At 49.8% G+C, this 18,736-nt stretch overlaps 6 protein-coding genes across 6 annotated transcripts; 5 read left to right on the forward strand and 1 right to left on the reverse strand.

The window, feature by feature from the left end:
• Positions 1-1,438: 1,438 nt before the first annotated feature.
• Positions 1,439-2,407, forward strand: EPUS_06725 (uncharacterized protein; the record flags this gene model as incomplete). Its single annotated transcript, XM_007805203.1, has 1 exon — positions 1,439-2,407. The coding sequence occupies one exon, from the start codon at positions 1,439-1,441 to the stop codon at positions 2,405-2,407; it is 969 nt and encodes a 322-aa protein (XP_007803394.1).
• A 590-nt stretch (positions 2,408-2,997) lies between these two features.
• EPUS_06726 (uncharacterized protein) lies at positions 2,998-3,588 on the forward strand (the record flags this gene model as incomplete). The annotated part of the gene is made up of 1 exon (XM_007805204.1): positions 2,998-3,588. One exon carries the CDS (start codon positions 2,998-3,000, stop codon positions 3,586-3,588), a length of 591 nt encoding a protein of 196 aa, XP_007803395.1.
• Positions 3,589-4,889: 1,301 nt separating this feature from the next.
• EPUS_06727 (Peptidyl-prolyl cis-trans isomerase D) lies at positions 4,890-6,280 on the forward strand (the record flags this gene model as incomplete). The annotated part of the gene is made up of 6 exons (XM_007805205.1): positions 4,890-4,902; positions 4,961-5,028; positions 5,086-5,095; positions 5,149-5,235; positions 5,288-5,455; positions 5,514-6,280. 6 exons carry the CDS (start codon positions 4,890-4,892, stop codon positions 6,278-6,280), a joined length of 1,113 nt encoding a protein of 370 aa, XP_007803396.1.
• A 3,840-nt stretch (positions 6,281-10,120) lies between these two features.
• Positions 10,121-13,072, forward strand: EPUS_06728 (uncharacterized protein; the record flags this gene model as incomplete). The annotated part of the gene is made up of 4 exons (XM_007805206.1): positions 10,121-10,582; positions 10,633-11,208; positions 11,259-12,639; positions 12,696-13,072. The coding sequence occupies 4 exons, from the start codon at positions 10,121-10,123 to the stop codon at positions 13,070-13,072; spliced, it is 2,796 nt and encodes a 931-aa protein (XP_007803397.1).
• Positions 13,073-13,727: 655 nt separating this feature from the next.
• Positions 13,728-14,348, forward strand: EPUS_06729 (uncharacterized protein; the record flags this gene model as incomplete). The annotated part of the gene is made up of 1 exon (XM_007805207.1): positions 13,728-14,348. The coding sequence occupies one exon, from the start codon at positions 13,728-13,730 to the stop codon at positions 14,346-14,348; it is 621 nt and encodes a 206-aa protein (XP_007803398.1).
• Positions 14,349-16,184: 1,836 nt separating this feature from the next.
• Positions 16,185-17,105, reverse strand: EPUS_06730 (uncharacterized protein; the record flags this gene model as incomplete). Its single annotated transcript, XM_007805208.1, has 1 exon — positions 16,185-17,105. One exon carries the CDS (start codon positions 17,103-17,105, stop codon positions 16,185-16,187), a length of 921 nt encoding a protein of 306 aa, XP_007803399.1.
• Positions 17,106-18,736: the final 1,631 nt, after the last annotated feature.

An 18,736-nucleotide genomic window follows, 5' to 3' on the forward strand; every position in this document is an offset into this window, starting at 1 on the left:
TTCAGGAAAGATACACGGGTATAAAGCATGGATCAATTGTGGACCAATTCGTGATGTTTGCTACCTCGGTGACTTGTTAGGTATGAAGCATATGACAGAAGGTTGACCGAACCTCGTCTCACCGCCCACAATGTGTTGAGTCAATGGTTCTTTTTGCAGGTCCGATATTTGTGTCCTCTCTTCCTCAAATAGCTTTTCCTACGTCCATCTCAAAATGCTTCTTCTTCATACGAGCTCTTTTCCGGATCCCATTCCCAGATGTCTTGGTACACCCTACCTATGAACTTACTCTCTCTTCCTCTCTCTGCCTCTCCTGCCCCCAGGAGCAACATCGCCCATATATGCTGTAATGGACGGCATATGGAGGTGTGTTTCGTCACGCCTGACGGCGCTGTAGAAGGCCGCGTATGGCAAGAAGAGCGTGGTTGGAAGGCTTGTACCATCTCGTCGCCTTGTTCTGCTTCCCCAGAAGGCGAAGTCGCTGCTGTCTCTCGAAGCGAAGACCACATTGAAGTGTTTTGGATTGGATAATATGGTAGTGTTGAAGCCGCTTATTGGATCACTAGCAACAGCCGCTGGAACAGGCACGCGTTAGCTCCGACTTACAAGGCTGCGTGTAATAGTAGGGTGGCTGCTTTGTGCTTGTTCGACGGTCATATGGAGTATGGTGGGTTGATACTGTGGGAGCAATTCGAGGCGTTGCTTGGAGGTCTCCGGGACAGAAAGAAGTCTTCTGGACTACACCCAATGGTGGTGTTCGTGTCCTTCCGATCGAGGGAAAAATGATCAGCCAATTGAATGTTGCCCCGGCTAGCACAGTGGATAGTTCATCGCCTTTGGCTGTACTTTCCAGGTACGATAAAATGGCGCAGCTTCGATGTCTATCAGAGGACGGTACCCTCTTGGGTGGCAGCGTGCAGAGCGGAGTCACTTAATGGGATAGCGACACAGAACTCATCTTCAGATCCTGGCATCATTTCCCGTGAACGACGTTTGGCTTGACGACGAAGGCCTGGAATGATCCATCTATTCCCCCTTCTCTCAGGTCAAGGCCAGATGCCAAATTGAGATATCATACATTGGTCTTCACAATGCATGTACGAAAATTTAGGCGATTTCCCTCAAGGAGCTGTAGAACCACTTTCTCCGCATGTAGGAAACCAGCTGGCGTTCCCCCTTGCCTGCTCCTTGAGGAGAAACAGAGGTGGCACCGGTTCCTTTCCAAATTTCTTTGGCTGTGATCTTGATCTTGCTCCCATTTAAACATCCAGCTGCAGTGCGGTGCAACTCGACTAGTAGCCGTAGTAAATAGGTAATAAGTAGGAGGAGGGGGTGCCAGTGGTACTAGTAAGAGACGCATTTAGTGTATCTTGGCACTTCGCCATTCTTGCTCTGAACATTTGAGGTCTTGATTATTAATAAAAAGTCAGCACTTTCAATGATTGGAAACACGGAGGCTGCTAAAGTCAAGCGACTACAGGGACTTTGGAGAGAACTGTATTCGAAGACCCTTCCCACTCTAGCTCGCAACCGCGATGCGGCGCAGCCAGAATGGCCTGTCACTCTGGATCATTGTTTCGCAAGGATTATCCTGGACAACACCATTGGCGAAGGGCGGGAGCAGTGGGACAAACGTCTGAACCGGCCTGCTGTCACAAACATGACGCGTGAGCAGCTGGTCAAGGCTATTGAAATGGCAGAGCGCATCAAAGATGGCAAGGAAGATCTTGTTGCCTTGGATTTGCAGAGCTTGGAGGTGCGTGGGATTCCGGACAAAAAGTATAAAGATGCGCTTCCAATCTCCGAGACAAGAGATCGAGACAAGAAAATCCCCCCGCTTCCGGCAATTTTCGCTCGTAACGAGAGCATGCCGAAACGTAAGAAGGCTGAGCAGAACTCCAAGGATGCCTCCGTTTACCGCCCCAAAAGAGCGAAGACCTCGGTCAAACAGTCTACCCTGAGCTTTGCACAAAGGCCAAACCAGTCTGACAGTATTCCCTCGCCTCCACTAGGGAATGATGGCAAGGTGGGTTTATCCCTAACACTTCATAGGATAAACGCCCATTTAGGCTTGACTCCTTACCGTAAACGCCTTTACGCCGCCTTGCTTTCAGTACCTGGTGGCCGCTATACCACTTACGCTGCCCTTGCTGACTACCTCGGTTCCTCAGCGCGGGCTGTCGGAAACGGGATGCGTAGCAATCCTTTTGCGCCGGACGTGCCCTGCCACCGTGTCCTTGCGAGTGACGGAAGCATTGGTGGGTTTGGCGGCAGTTGGGGCGCGGATGGTGAGAATGCCAGCGAGAAACTTGAGCTACTCAGGAAGGAAGGTATCAAGTTTAATAGTAATGGAAAAGTACAGGGGCCGCCCTTCAGAGACTTTGCCGACCTCCGAGCGACTGGGTGAAGAGGGGTGCACAAATATCGAATCTTTATGGGGGCACGATAGTAACACGATGGTGACACAATATCCCTCCTTGTGAAATGAAACCTTGCATCGCATCATATCGCCTTATCTTGCGGCAAGCTGCACAGTTCTCGCTCCTAGCAGCTTCTAAACTAGCGCTTCGTTGCAAACGCGGTAAAGTTTCAAGTTTCGGATTTCGTTGTCGGCTAAGACGATATTGCAATAAGTCATACACGCGTACAACAACCCACCATCACCACCGGCGCGATGCCATGACCCGACTCATGGTTCAGTCTGTTTGGCAAGTTGTGGCTGTGTCTGCTACTAGCATTTCTTCTTTTGTTTCGCAAACGCATCGGCGGAGTCGCAGCCGCCAATCGTTCTACATCATCGACAAACGCCGATGTGAACAATGATGGTCACCCAGTATTATATAAAGCTGCTCGGCATGGATCTTGCGGATGTAGAACTTAGAGAAGGACGATTCTTAGCTTTTCAGCACGATCAAAACGGCACTGTCGTCAACACATCGCACTACCACACAGATTTCGTCAAACCTCAGAAGAAGAGCGAAAACGTGCACAAACGCTATGGATGCAGATCACCATCGGACAGCCTTGAAGGAGGCGAAAAACCTTCTGGGTCTAAAATCTGGCAGACCAAACGTGGGCCAAGCAGTTGCTTCGTCGAACGCACCCTCTATAGCATCTCACTTAACAACACGATTCCCTGTTCCTCAATATCACGCTCTGAAGAGTTCTCAAGATATGCCGATGCCCCTCCACCAAGCACATGTGCTCCGAATCCTAGGCCTGGGCCAAAGCCTCAACCAAAGCCGCGTCCTCAACAACCACGACCAATTCCATCAGTCTGCCCTCACCGGCCAGAAGCCTGGCCCCAGTCTGCGGCTCAAAGCGCGTCCTCAAAAGCTAGGACCAATGCCATCGCCCAATCCAGCAAATAGCATGACTCTGACAGGCCCACCAATTCAGATTCCACCGCCTACAGCAGCTGTGTCCATATCACTTAACGTGATAGACTTTGTAGCTGGTTTATTTTCTGAACTGGGCCCTGGCCCATTACCCACCCCACCTCCCTCGCCACCACCGACCCCACCACCGGAAGGCCGTTCCTCCACCTTCATGAACAGCCACTATCAATATATCGCAGTGCATGCATGAAGCGCCTGCTGCAGGGCCTGGGTAGTGGACTCAATGGATGCAGTAGGGGCAGCTGCCTTCTTCAGGACTGTACTTCCACAGCTGTTACTATGTAGGAAATCGGTTCTTTGGGCGTCGTGAGCTTAGCGTAGGTCTCCATTGCTGCCTTGATGGTTTACTCTCGCCTTGATTGCTCATAGGACATGAGGTTTTGTTGTTCCTCATATCTATCGATCTCTAGACATAGGTAGCTATATAAGCGCCCTGAATATTGCATTCTTCTTTCAGAAATATCTATGGGAAAGAGATAGTAAGTTTGTGATACATGGCGTGTTTTCAATATTCTTTGCAGTGTTTATCCATGCCTTGAATGGAAGAATGGTTTGTTCGGTCACGGCAAGCAGCGGCAGTCCGCAGTCCTGAGTCACTGATACGGAGTGAAAGAGCGTATAATCTTTGCCGAGGGATGAAACCAAAAAGAGCCGCAAGATGCAGCAGCACCGTCGTGGTCTTTCAGCAGCTCAGCCGAACAGAATCCAGCAACGCTTTTTACTTCTTTCCAAATCCAGCCAAAATGTGCATTCACATCGAAACAAGATACCTGCGGTGCTCTCCTGCGCATACAGAACACCACAAGTTGATCTGTCCTTCTTACCGAATGAGATTGCTGAGTATGGGGACAAAGTGGTCCTTGCAATGCAAAAGGTCTCGCGAACGGGTTGTCGTCGTCAACTCAAGGTGTCCTGCTTGTGAAGAATGGGTGGAGATCATGATGGAGAAGAAGAAAACCAAGAAACAGATGAACCAAGGCCTCCTCGAGTAGAAGGCTGAATGTTAGAGGGTCTGGAAGATGCTACGGGTGTGCCAGTACTTCAGGCAAATGGGCATTTCTATCTAAGATGCAGATGGACTGTGCTGGACTGGATCGATGTCAGACTCATGCCAGAATCGCTGTCTTTTCCGGCTGCTGGCGTACTTTGGCTATCACAATGTGAAGAGATCCTCGGAGGGGAAGATGAAGGATATCAGTGTAGATGGGCGATGAGGGTTGATTGTAAATTAAGTGGAGAAGGGACGAACCAGAGAGTCCTAGAGATCATCTCCAAAAGCTGTGAGAATAATAATGATTTGGCTTGGCGCTGGTCAATTGTCGCAGTGTGGAGATGCCAAGCTTGTACCTGATCCTTGAAAGCCAATCTAGAAGTTTCTCAAACAGTTTTCTCACCACAAGGCTCGCTCTTGTTTCTATCAGAATATTACTGTCTCTCAGCTTTGCTGCCCAAGAAAAGTCTTCATAACTCAGCCCTAGTCGAGTCTCAGAAATGACAGAACCTAGTATGCCTTTCTCGTGGCCCGCAAACTGATCGAGTACAACCAACTGACCAAGAAACAGAGCGCCCAAGGGTCTACTTCGACATTGAGATTGGTGGTGTCAAACAAGGCAGGATAGTCTTTGAGCTTGTAAGCTTATTACTCCACTCCCATATCGTCTACATGCCTGCTGACGTCTTGGCGTAGTACAAAGATGGTCAGTTTGCATTCCCCGCCCGACCCATTAGGAAGCTCTAACAGGAAAGACAGTCGTTCCCAAGACAGCCGAGAATTTTCGCGCGCTCTGTACCGGCGAGAAAGGTGTGGGGAAAAAGGGCCAGCTATTGAGCTACAAAGGTTTGGAGAATAGCCTCCAAAGATGTCTATCGCGCACTAAGGCGAGGCCCAGGGTCAATCTTCCACCGAGTCATCAAGTCTTTCATGATCCAGGGTGGTGACTTCACAGCATTCAATGGCACGGGAGGCGAGTCCATCTATGGCGAAAAATTTGACGATGAGAACTTTGAAATCAAGCATGAAAAGCCGTTCTTGCTTTCGATGGCCAATTCTGGACCAGGTAGGGCCATGCGCTTTTCTTGGACATGCCACATGTACTTACCTTGCCTCGTTTCTAGGCACCAACGGGTCTCAATTCTTTGTTACGACGGTACCAACACCTCATCTCGACGGCAAGCACGTGGTATTTGGCGAAGTCCTCAACGGGAAAAATATCGTTAGGAAGATCGAGAATCTGCCCACACAGAGCGACACACCCCAGCAGGAGGTTAAAGTGGTAGATTGCGGCGAATTATCTGGCGCAGCCTTTAATTCGGCAACAGAGAAGGCCCCAGATTCCACTGGAGACCCGTACGAGGATTTTCCTGATGACCAGGGTGCCGATCTGAAGGGATCAGAGTATTTCAAGATCGCTTCAGAACTCAAGGAGATGGGGAACAAAGCATTCAAGGCTGGAGATAACGAAACAGGCATCGAAAAATATCAGAAAGCACTTCGCTATCTGAATGAATACCCTGAGACAAACGACTCTGATCCACCTGAGCTGGGAGGCCAGATGAGGCAGCTCAAGTTCACACTGCACAGTAACTCCGCGCTACTAGCTACAAAATCCCAGCGGTACCAGGAAGCGCAGAAATGGGCTGGATTCGCATTGGAAGCTGCACCATCAGATGTCAAAGATGTTGACAAGGGCAAGGCGTACTACAGGCGTGCGCTAGCAAAGATCGGACTGAAGGATGATGAGGGTGCGCTGGAGGATCTGGACCAAGCTGCTAAGCTTGCAGGGAACGACCCCGGCATCGCCAACGAGCGGACCAAGGTGAAGAAGAGAGTTAGTGAAAGGGAGAAGAAGGAGAGGGCAGCGTTCAAGAAGTTTTTTGATTGAACTGCCCTGACAGCAGGTCGTGCTTGTTTGAAGATTTAGCGAGCATAGCGATGATATAGATGATGCAATGAAGATGAGCACACATGGACGCATCAAAGATCTCCCAAAACCGAAGTCCTTTGTACTCACGTGTGCTTTTCCAAAATGCAATATCACATCTAAGTGTTCTTATGAAGGAGCCGGTGACAGCTTGCTCTGTGAGTTGCTACAGCAGTGGCTTCTGGAAGACCTGAACCAACCACGGTCTCCATCGAGCAAACCATGAGAGTTTGCAATCGCCGTGTTTCACACGAGACTCCCACAAGGCCTTGAACCGAGTCACCCCAGCGGACAGCCTGTTTAGAACAAGCCCCAACCTTCTTACTACGTAGATACATACCCAAGCTCGGAACCATCGCACCTACAGCGCTTATCATGTCGTCCCATCTCCAAGACAGTTTCACATTCATGACTTAGGAATTCTTTTGGTACTGCAACATACTTTGAAGCCACAACCGTATTCCCGACCATGAGGTTGACACTTTTGTTGAGATATCTCCGGGCGTTGGGGCATACACGGAACCGGTTTTCAGATATAAGTGATAGTTGGTGACAATTAAAATTCGGGCGGGTGCCCCCAAAGTACAATGCATAGTTGGAACGCGGATGACTTCCCACGAGGTCATAGGCTTGTTAGGTACTTGCCATCTACTTCGCATGCAGGGCACATCGCAGCTACTCGGTGCCGCAGACAAGTGAGTTCTTGCATGACATCAAACCGTCCCCAGTAATAAAACTCCGTATCCAGATCCGCAAGATCTGGATCGTTTATCACCCCCTTTCCGCATTTTCACCACTCTTTAAACCTAATTCTCCGGGGATGCATCGGCCATTTTCACTATTGGAACGATCTTAATTGGACACTGGACCTCACCGAGTTAGTGCGAAAGTTAGGCTTCTGACCTAACGAACTCAATCAGTGCTTGTTGCCTAATTTGGTGGAACCTGAAGGGCGATTCCCATGGACTGGACGGATCCGGACAGATGAGACAAAGATTTGGAAGCCAAAAAAATGCTAATTTAGCACCCGGGACGGCAACTGGCGGAATTGGTGACAAAACTGCGCAGGCACCATGAGGGTGTTGGCAACAATCACCATAAGGTAAAACGCATTGCGTGAGTGATGTTAAGATCACTGCTACTCCTTTGCTTTCAATCTCATGTCAGTAGTGGTATGGCTTTACATTTGAAAACTCGCCAGAACACCATAAGTTTTCCTGCGAATGTGGTGAAGTCTGGAACCGTGCCCTTAACTTATTGAGCTAGAGAATATGTGCACGCAGGTGTGTTGATCAGCAGTCTTCTTGGATCTCCTTACTATGGGGGGGCCCTGAAGTAATGTTAGTATGGTGCTAGTTGCAGCTAGTTCTCATTACGCAGATACAGTGTTATGATTCGTCACTACAAAGCTTGCACTGTGTGCATCCATTCACATGAGTCAAATCATTACATTTAACCTTATTTAGGAATAGCTGTTTTGTACAGAGAGGGCTTACAGGTAAAGATACTAGCCCTGAGCTAACACTACTTCAGCCCCCCCGGTAGTACTCAGGCTTTATTTAGCATCCATCTGCAGAATGTCTTATCCAGATACAATCTATCAGTTTAGATGTGTGAGTCTGGAAGCTGAGCTTGGGCGATGAAGCTTGCCTTTAGAAATCATCCCCTGCGGATGTGCGGTGCAATGCCTAGGGTGAGAAGTAGGTTAGAGGCACATCCAGATACAGATCGGCGGGAGTATATGTGGATTACATCGACCATGGCTGGCTAACCGCCCCCACAGGTACTTACATACGTAGTAGTACAACTTAGGGACGTGGAAATTCAGCATCCAGAATTCAACATAGACTTTGCCTGCTGGTGGGTTTCCCTTGATCGAAAACTTTGAGCACTCGCAAGTCTCAAAGACACAACCCGGAGCAAAAGGCTGCCGCTGCGCAACCTGTTCTCGCATACTGGATATCCGGGTGTCTGGAACACTAAGGTGGAGTACATGCAATTGACACTGACAGGTTGGAATTTGTAAATACATTGGCCTATGAGAATGGGCGTACCTTAGATTCTGCTGTGAAACCCTTGCTTTTTGCGTAACGTGTCTGTCACTGCATACTAGTACATTAACTAGTTTGGTGGCTTAGCGAGCTAACGGGGGATAGCCGTCTTCAGACAATACCATTGACATTCTGAAGCCATAAATTCTTACAAATCTTATTCCGCATTTCGAAACGTTCAATTTTGATTGACATACCACAACGCTCATAGACTTACACATCACGTCAATCCAGCTCAAGAAAGCTTGCTGGGACTCGGCAACCCAGGCTTATCTTCTAAATGCTCTCGATCAATTGCTTTGCCATTCATTACCCGCAGGGTTGCCGCAGTAGCCCAGCGCACTAATGCATCATGCATTCAATAACGTGGCATGAAATTCTTTGCCAAATGATCTCCGATCCTTCAATCAATCACTTCCCAAGTCAGAAGACCTGGCTAAGCTGAGATCGGGAAATTCCGCCCAAAGGACCAGGAATTCGCTAGAATAATATCGTAGCAGAACCGCAACGCTACCGGTCTTTCCCGTCGGACCCTCAAAAGCAGAACATGATCATCTGGCTGATGGGAAGACCGTGTTCCAAAGACTAAACCTGACAGATTTCCTTGATCACAAATTCAACCGGATGGTTGTCCAGTCGCACTACGCAAGGAGTAGATTTAAGACATCACCTCGAAAGGAGGATTGAGAAATTGTTGAGTCGCCATGTAGGGGACTGCATAACGCAGTGTTACCAAGGTGAGCCAAGACCGCTTCAAGGACGGCACATTGGCTCGAACCTTATTGTCACTTTCTAGCTCAAATCTTGACAAAAACTTCACATATTTGGGATGTGTGCTAAGCCTCTGCCAACCATGGATCTCACAGCGCTCAGCTAAACCACATCGTGACGTCGACCGTTCCAACAGCACTTTCGCAAGACCCACTTCAGCCTGAAGGATGTCTCCCCGTTCTGGATCTCGATGTGCCATGTGGGCGCCGTACAAGGTTTGTGAGCTGTACGTAGTATTGTGAACAACCTGGTATCATCCTTGCAAAAAGCGCTCGATACTCAAGCGCCCTGAATTTGACCCTACCAAATGGCAGTGCTCGTTCATCTGGCTGTCTTTGCTAATGTCGTTGAACGTATCTACAGAACCCAGGCGTTTTGGGAAAGCTTGAACCCTCATCCCATAGTTGTATGTGACATAACCACTATGATCAGTTCCTGTCCCAGCGAGTCCAGATCCAGGCTAACAAGCGTTATACTATACTTCCGCAAAGTGGCGTTGCTGACGTTGTTCCATTTGGGTCTTTCATATATGGGATCGCTGCAGCTAGCTAGCAGCCTAGCAAACTTACCATGCCATTTGACTCTGATCACTTAGATGCTACCAAGGAGGATCTTGAAGATGATTACCAGAAAAGGTCACGAGCTAGCTGTTGGGTGGGCTGATCTACCGTTTTGTGGCAACGCAGCCGCCGCCTGGACTGGACTCACTCCGTACACGCTTGCCCAATCCGGTACCCCTGGCAGTTAATCTGCTTCAGGTCCCATTCACATTTGAGATACGTGGGATTGATAAGTGGATTGTCTTCGAATTGCTTTATCTATTTTCCTTTTTCATCAGCACACTGCCTTGTCACTCGTTTTCGTGCTCCCAGTCTTTCGTTGATTCACCCTCGAGTACCCTACTGCGGCCTCGAGGACAGGCTCCGTGTGTTGATAGAACTCTCTTTTCTCACACATTACTGACCCATATTGGCCAAAAATGGGCATCAAGAACTACTTTCATCCGGCCGGCACAGATGCACCTCCCCAGAAACCAGCTGCCGCTGTCACGGCACCAGCACGGTCAAAGCCCTCTGGGTTTCCATCTCTATCTTCGATGAAGTTTGGCTCGAAGCAGTCACCTGTCGCTGCGGCTCCAAATAATGTTGAGCTCAGCAGCATCCCATCATCAAACACCTCGCAGGTTGTCAGGTCTCCAGCGCGGCCAGCGTATCCTGGCGGTGACTTCAGAAATAGCACCTCACCGCAACTGGCAGACATGAAAGCTGATGTTATGTCGAATTGGCTTTATCACCAGCAACGGGAGAGGATGTGGACGCAGGGAGGGTGGGATGAGGGAGTGATCATGAAGAAGGCAAGAGACGACTATATCTCCTGCCCGACAGAACTAGTGCAGCACAGGAATGGCTTCTATGATTCTATCAAAAAGCTTAATGTGAAGGTGTGTACCGAGCCATTCGTGTTGGAGGAAACCAAAGCTGATGGTTACAGTGTGCTTTGACCATCAATACACAGGTCATCAAGCTTTTCCTTCGCAGTACCGACATGCACTACGTTCCCCTTGACAATGGTCTCCGGATCCAAGTTTTGCCGAACGTTAACTACCTTCCGGAATGCCAAAAACATCACTTTGCAGCCTTCATCCAAGAACCTTCAATGTTGGTCGTGTGGGATGATGACCCAAATCATCTTCTATCTCGAGCCCAAAACGTAGAAGACCAGCTCATGAAGATGATATGGGAGGACGACGAGGAGCATGAAAAGGGTAGTACCGCGGTAACAAGCAAGGTCCCGAGCAAAGCTCCGAGCAAGATGGGAAGCCGTGCGCCCAGTGTTTACATTGACGAAGTCTACGGATCACAAGACGGCCACATCGAAGAAGGTCTGGCCGAGGCACCTCGAAAGATTGTGCTCATCCAGCCAGTACTGACAGCAATCACGCTCATTCTGGTCATTGCAGCGCTTGGAGCTGGATGGAGGCAGATTGCTCTTGAAGTGACAGTGGACAAGGGGTGGTTAAGGCTAGCTTTTGTGGTCGTTGTTCCACTCCAAATCTGGCTCGCTCTGGTATGTTTGCCAGACGACACGTTTGCTGCCGAAGCTGACTATGATAACAGTTCTTCATGCAATCCCTCGCTGGCTGTGTCGCGCAGATCATAGGTCCCATCAGTCAAATGACCGATAACACCAAGTTCTTCTCCGGAACAGCTCCGCCACGTATACACCATGAAACGCTACCCCATGTCACGATCCAGTGTCCGGTGTATAAGGAGGGTCTCTGGTCTGTGATTGATCCAACCGTGAAATCGATCAAGGAAGCAATCTCTACCTACGAAATGCAGGGTGGCTCGGCCAACATATTCATCAACGATGATGGTATGCAGTTGATCTCGCCAGAAGACGCTCAGCAACGGCGGGAATACTACGAAGAGCACAATATCGGCTGGGTTGCTCGTCCAAAGCACAACCCCAAGCCAGCCGACGGAGAGAAGGCGTTCATCCGACCGGGCAAATTCAAGAAAGCTTCGAACATGAATTATGCTCTTTATGTGAGCGCTCGGGTAGAAGACAAGCTCGCCGTCTTCCAACGCGAAGGCGTTTGGTCGCAACAACAGGAGCGAGATCTCTACGACAACGCACTCTCGCAGGTCATCGAGGAGGATGAAGGCCGCACCTGGGCGGAAGGAAATGTTCGGATCGGCGACTATATCCTGCTTATCGACTCTGACACCCGTGTCCCCAGCGACTGCTTCCTAGACGCTGTGAGCGAGATGGAGGCATCACCACAGGTGGCCATCATCCAATTCTCTTCTGGCGTGATGAACGTCACCGATACCTTTTTCGAAAGAGGCATCACATTTTTCACCAACCTGATCTATACCGCAATTCAGTTCGCGGTGGCTAATGGTGACGTTGCCCCATTCGTTGGTCACAATGCTTTCCTCCGCTGGTCTGCCGTACAAGACATTGCATATCTTGGAGACGACGGTGTCACGGAGAAATATTGGTCTGAAGCCACCGTCTCTGAAGACTTCGATATGGCTCTTCGACTGCAAACCACTGGATATGTCCTGCGTCTTGCCGCTTACGCTGGTCAGGGATTCAAAGAAGGTGTGTCGCTGACTGTTTACGATGAGCTTGCTCGATGGGAGAAATATGCCTACGGATGCAACGAGCTGATCTTCCATCCCATGCGATACTGGATATTCCGAGGACCTTTTACACCTTTATTCCGACGGTTCATGTGCAGCAACATGCCTCTGCCTTCGAAACTTACGATCATGGCGTATATCGGTACCTACTATGCCATTGGCAGTGCCTGGATACTCACCGTGGCGAATTACCTCCTGGTTGGATGGTACAACGGATGGCTTGATCTCTACTATATCGACAGCTTCAAGATCTATTTCTCTATCGTTCTCGTCTTCAGCGCTCTCGGCAATTTTGCTCTTGCCGTCCTTCGATACAGAATTGAAGAGAGGAGTTTGTTCGGCTCCCGTAAGTTAACATGAATCCGTCTTCTGCATTATCCAGTTCGCTAATATTTGTGTCAGTTTTCGAAAACCTGAAATGGGTACCTCTCTTGACGGTTTTTCTAGGTGGTATCTCGCTTCATGTCTCCCAGGCACTCCTCTCGCACATGTTCAGCATTGACATGTCCTGGGGTGCTACCGCGAAGGAGGCAAGCGACACGTCATTCTTTGAAGAAGTCCCTCGCATTTTGAAGAAGTTCAAGGTCACCTTCATTTGGTGCATATTCATGATCACCGCTATGATCGTTTTGGGTGGTGTTGGACCTGTTGGCAAGTTGGTGCCGTATCATTGGCACATCAACGCCTTTACTGCCATTTGGCCGTTGGTTACTATCGTTGCCAGTCACTTTTTGTTGCCTATCGTTTTGAATCCTGGATTGATGCTGTTCACCTGGTGAGCATTGGGTGTGCAGAAACCTATTGCCACGGGAGTTCTCGTACTATGGGTTTTTGGGCCAGCAGGGGAGGTTTGCTCTTCCAAGATGATACCTTTTTGAGGGCAATATGAGGCGTTACTCTGACGACATAGACATTACCGCTATTGCACATAATATGGATAATGGGGCAAGAATGTATATAGATAGATATAGATGGATATAGATGGACGGCCGGTTTGGAGCAGAGGACTGTCACAACCATTATGACTTTGCCAGTCATTATCGGGACCAGTCATTCCCCAACTCTTGCAACAGAAGCAGCTCAATTCTCCGATTCTCCGAGCAACTAGCTAGCTAGCAACTGAACTTCAAGACAATCGCCAAGGATGATGAGACTTGGCACAACTGCAACGCGCCAACGCGTTAACGCATTAACGCGCTCTAAGACTTGATGACGCATTCTTTCGTCATAAGTTACCTCCAGCACTCCCTTCTATTCTTGCACATATTCCTCATATTCCTCCGTATCCGTATCCGTATCATTATTTCCCTTGAAGACCTCGTCCCCTCTGGAACGCTAATCCTACGTGCACACTGAGAACTAAAAGTCAAGTGCGCTATCTACCACTCCAATTCACCGTCAATCCTTCCATCTCTACAGCACAACATCCCACCCATGTCGGACGCTCCTCCACCGGCCTACGAGGATGCTGCAAACACAAAGAAACCAGAAACTAGCAGCAGGCCTACCCACTACTCCCACTCCTCCCACCTCGACGTACCGAGAAATGGCATCCCAGCCCTCCATCGCCGCAGCATGGAAGACGAAGCTCGACCATTACCCCCAGGTTGGGTTCGCCAGTACGATGCCAAAGAGGGTCACCAATTTTTCGTCGATACGAATGCTAACCCCCCACGGTCAATATGGCACCATCCCTACGACGACGAACAATACCTCTCCACCCTAACGTCCGAAGAAAGAGAACGAATCCAAGCAACAGCTATGGCCCCAAACCACGCCGATATTGCAGCCGAAAGTAGCGCCGATGAGTCCGATGCGGGGTCTACTCACAAAGGATCACATCAACAATCACACCAATCACCACAAGCAAACTCCTCGACACCACCAGACCTCCCTCCCCGACCTCAACCGCAAACCCATGAATCCACCGGCGGGCTCGGCAAACTCGGCCGCAAGATGAAACGCTCGAAGACACCCATTCCCATATCATCCTGCCCGTCGAATCCCCATACACCCTGGTCATCATTTCGAAGAGTACGAGCTGTATCGTCCTAGTCATCTTCTGGTGTGCCTTTCTCGCATGCCCATGCGTGTAGAGCCGCCTAGGACGGATCCGTATGGAAACCTGATCTATCCCGGCAGTGGCTACGGAGGCGGCAGTTATCAGGCGTATAATCCCTACACGCAGGGACCGTATGCGAATCCGAATAATCGGTTCGTGGCGTATCCGAGGCCGAATTATGCGTATGGAAGGCCGTATGGATATGGCTATGGTGGTGGGATGGGGATGCCCTTGGCAGGGGGGGTGTTGGGCGGGATGATGCTGGGTGGGCTTTTGTTCTGATAGATGAGAAGGGGAGGGGTGGATAGCGGAGATGATGGATGATGGAAAGGCGGGGGTCTGAGATTTACCGTGCTGCGGTGTTGGGTGCAGCTTTGCTGAGAGGCACAGGCGCTGGGCTGGGTAATTGACCATCAAGGGAAAGACCAGGGGGTTGATGCATTCGTTGGCGCTCTGGGAGCGAGCGAGCTAGCTTTACAATCACCGAAGCTGTTGCATTGGCATAACTCCAGGCTGGGCTGCAGCAGGGACACAAAATCATATCATAAGCCAGCCCTCAAGAAAGGCGCACGCCCCCCTTTGCACCAAAAAATCCGGTATTTCATGATCCCTCCTTGCAACGAAACCACCGCAACCAGTTCGTCCACGTTTTATCCTAACCCCCAACTCCCCATTCATGGCCGTGGCCGAGGCTATGTAGCTAGGGCTCATGCAAACCCCTTCCCAACCTACCTACCTACCTTCGCACCGCAGCAGCAGCAGCAGCAGCAGCAGGCCCCCTGACCGACTGACCGACCGACTGACCGACCGACTGACCGACCGACTGACCGACCGACTAACTAACTGACTGATTTAGCTGTTCGCACATGCATGTACACATACACATACGCATACACACAGCCATGTCGCTTCCATCTTCCACCTTCCATCTGAATCACCCATCGATCTCGACCTCGACTGGGCACGAGCAGCTCTCCATATTTTCCTTCCTTCCATCCTTCCACCCTTGTGAGGAGACCGAGCTGAGGCAAGCCAAGTCAATGCGTTTGGTTTTCGATGACCCCGCCTGAAGTACGGCGCAAAGAGGTTAGGCTAGAGGAGGGAACGAACAGCACCAGTCGAGGAGAGTGGGTAAATAGCAAAAACGAGATGCTGGTTAGAGGAGAAACCAAAAGGAAGGGGAGACTGGGAGAGAAAGATGGTGTAACCAACTACAGCTCTCTTGAATTATCATGATTGGGGATTCACAGTGGTGGATGTGTCCTTTTCCACATTGCAGGTTGACCAAAGTAGAGCCGTGGAGGAGGGTTGCGGTGTGCAGATGAGTAGCATAGGAGTGGGGGGCATCTATGTATGTATGTATGTATGTATGTATGTATGTATGTATGTATGTATTAGACTGTGCCATCCATTTTCTGGTCCTATCTTCTTTGCACAGCGCGTCCAGCCAGTTGCCACAACATCCACACCCGAATCTTGACCTCCCCTAATTTCATTTCCCCTTCGAGACCTAAGCACACGTGACTGTAGTCTACTCTCTCCAATCTAGTCCACTACTATAATACTTACTGCGACAGAAGCCCCTCTTGGACTTGCACCTCAGCGGAGCGGTTCATAACACCTACATCTCCAAAAGACAGAGAATCATGCGAATTGCACGCATGACTCAGGCGTTCTAATATATGTATGAGTTGTCATTCGTGACACAGACAACAATTGGACTTTTGAGAGTACTGCAAACACCAATATTTCCTAATACAGACTATCAGCATTTGACTATCCTTCTCCGCCCTTTCTTCTGAAGACCGAGCCTATACCTGACCTCCGCATCACTCTTGGATTAGCTCTTGCTGCTGCTCAGCCGCTTCTCCTCCTCCATCCACTCTAGAATCAATCAAATCGCTCATAACCATTGCAGTCTGCGTCCCCGCTCCGTCTACCTCCTGCCATCCATGACCATACAACTGCTGAATCCCCAGGATATCATCCTGCTGCACTCTCCTCAACATGAAATTATCATCCACAAATGCGAACATCACAGCGCCTCGTACATTCGAATGAAACAGTCCCAGACAATGCCCAATTTCGTGCAACGCCACTGTCTCGATGTCGAAAGCATTAAATTGTGTTCCATTCACCCAAACATGTTCACTGTCGTCAAAGTGAAGGGGTAGTTGATCCCGCGGATGACGCAAAATGGATTCTCCGGGAGGGAAGTCGGCGTGAGCGAGAACGTTTCCGACCATGCTGTGGTCGGCATCTTCCGCCGGTCCCCAGTGGATGGCGATATTTGCTTTAGCCACGTCGTTGACCTCTTTGAACTTCAGCCCAACGCCGGCGTTTTCCCAGGTGGTGAGAGCTCGTTCGATGGCAGCCCAGCAGTCTATTTTCGGGAGATCAGCGCTTGGGGTGCCCAGGTGATAGGTCAGTGTCTTTGTGCCCCAGGGAATGGCGATATTTGCCTCCAGCGAAGATTTAGGGGTGGCATCTGGAGCGCCACAGCGACCTCGAGTGAGCAGTCCCTTTGTGGGGCCGTCAAGTTTGCCTGAGGTTTGGAGGCCATAGTAACGTTGGAACTTCCTCAACCCCTCTTCCAAATCCTTGTCAAAGGTGTCCTTTGAAGTATCGTGCTTCTGGGGAAGGTAGCCATAATGCTTCAAGTAGCATCGCAGAGCACACACGCCATCGGCGCTGGTTGAAAGAGGGGAAAGGTAGATGGCTCTACGACTGAAGCCTTGCTCTTTGCTCATGATGGAGGGTCAGTGTGGCACGGCTGAAAAGTGAGTTGTCGAACCTGGGGAAGGCATGACGCTGGAGCACAAGATGTTTATTTAATGTGCGATCTTCTCAGCTCTTCCCCCGCCATTTCGTGTTCGAGGTTCAGCTTCCCCAACGCCTTGTACTTTACTACTTACTAGGAGAAGGGGTAATAAAAAATGTGGGCTAAGTGCCGTTAGTGGGAATGGCAACTATTCTGTCGAATAAAGACCATATTAGTATGATCAGAAAGGCATATTTTGACCATAGTAAGACCATAATTTTGACACATAATGTTGTGAATAATGATATCTTATTAGATTACAGATGCCTTAGCTATATATCCTGGTGCACTCTAAGCAATCTTACGGTTAGGCTAACTCTAAGCGCACTTTAGCGGCTCTCTTATCATTTTTTTACAGTGGGCTTCTTCCTGCTAAGTAGATGAGCTTACGTTCAATTCGTCGCCTTCTTCGAGCTGAATCGTGTTGTTCCGCCCTCTACGTCTGCTTGGCACGCATGCCATGGCCACTAGAACTTTGATATCCGAGTCTATGTGACTGATTTCCGTTGGTGGAGGAGTCCGCTGTCCAGCCAGCATATAGTTGAGAGCGCGGTGCAATCATGAGCACAGCTTGGCGAGCCTTGAGGCGCCTGAGTGGCGTGAGCTCAGCCCGGAGCATGTGCAGGTTCCCATAATATGGCCCCCGGGTTCGCAGTTTTCAGTGTTTCACATGCTCGGAAGGGCAATATTGTGCGTTGCGAAACTCTTGCAAATCCTTGGCGCAACCCTCGAATTGCTGGTGCCGCAAGGCAGAATTACGGTCAGATAAATAGAAGTTTGCGGCAGTGAGTTTGAGCTTAGTGCACTGGGTGCAGAGAGTCGAGAAAAATTGCCGAAACCGGTCACGCTTACGACTTGATGTCGCTGCAGCCATGATAGCATTTCTTGCAGCGTGAAAGGGAACAGGACTGCTCATGGAGACGAGAGATATCGCAGGGTTAAATTTGAGTGCAGGTGGTCCGTCATTTGAGGTCAAGCTGAATGCTGGTGAACTGTGAGGCTATCCGACCAAGGGATGTGGCGGGTGCACAGTTCAGCGGGCCTGGATACCTTCTAATACAGTATGATTGGACGTTGCTGTGTGAGGTGGAGAGTAGGCTGAGGTCTGAAACGCTACGTTTAGGCGCCATAAAGCGATCAAATACCACGTTTTTGTCCTGTGTGGATCTCATTGACCTGAAACCCTCATCGTTGCCTGGTCAAGTTGGGGAACTTTTGCACGGAGCTCACTTTAAGCTCAGCCCCCGTGCGGCTTTTAGAGAAAGAACCCCCCCGGAGTAACCCTGGGAGCCACCCTTAACGCGGCCCATAAGTAACGAGAGTGGCCCCTTATAAGAAACCTCCTCTCAACAAGGACCACGGGTAGCATCCAAGGTTGAAGATTTGGAAGACAGTTTATTTTGCCAGGCTAACACATCCTAGAAAACAAGGACCTAATATTACATCACGCCTGTGCTGCATCCTTGTTCCTGAGAATACCTGACCCTGAGCCGATACTACAGAATCGACAGTCCTGCATCTGTTATCTCGCAGTTATTTTCTAGCCCTCCGCTTTCCATA

This window comes from Endocarpon pusillum (assembly GCF_000464535.1).
Source record: "Endocarpon pusillum Z07020 unplaced genomic scaffold scaffold4190, whole genome shotgun sequence".
NCBI lineage: Eukaryota > Fungi > Ascomycota > Eurotiomycetes > Verrucariales > Verrucariaceae > Endocarpon > Endocarpon pusillum.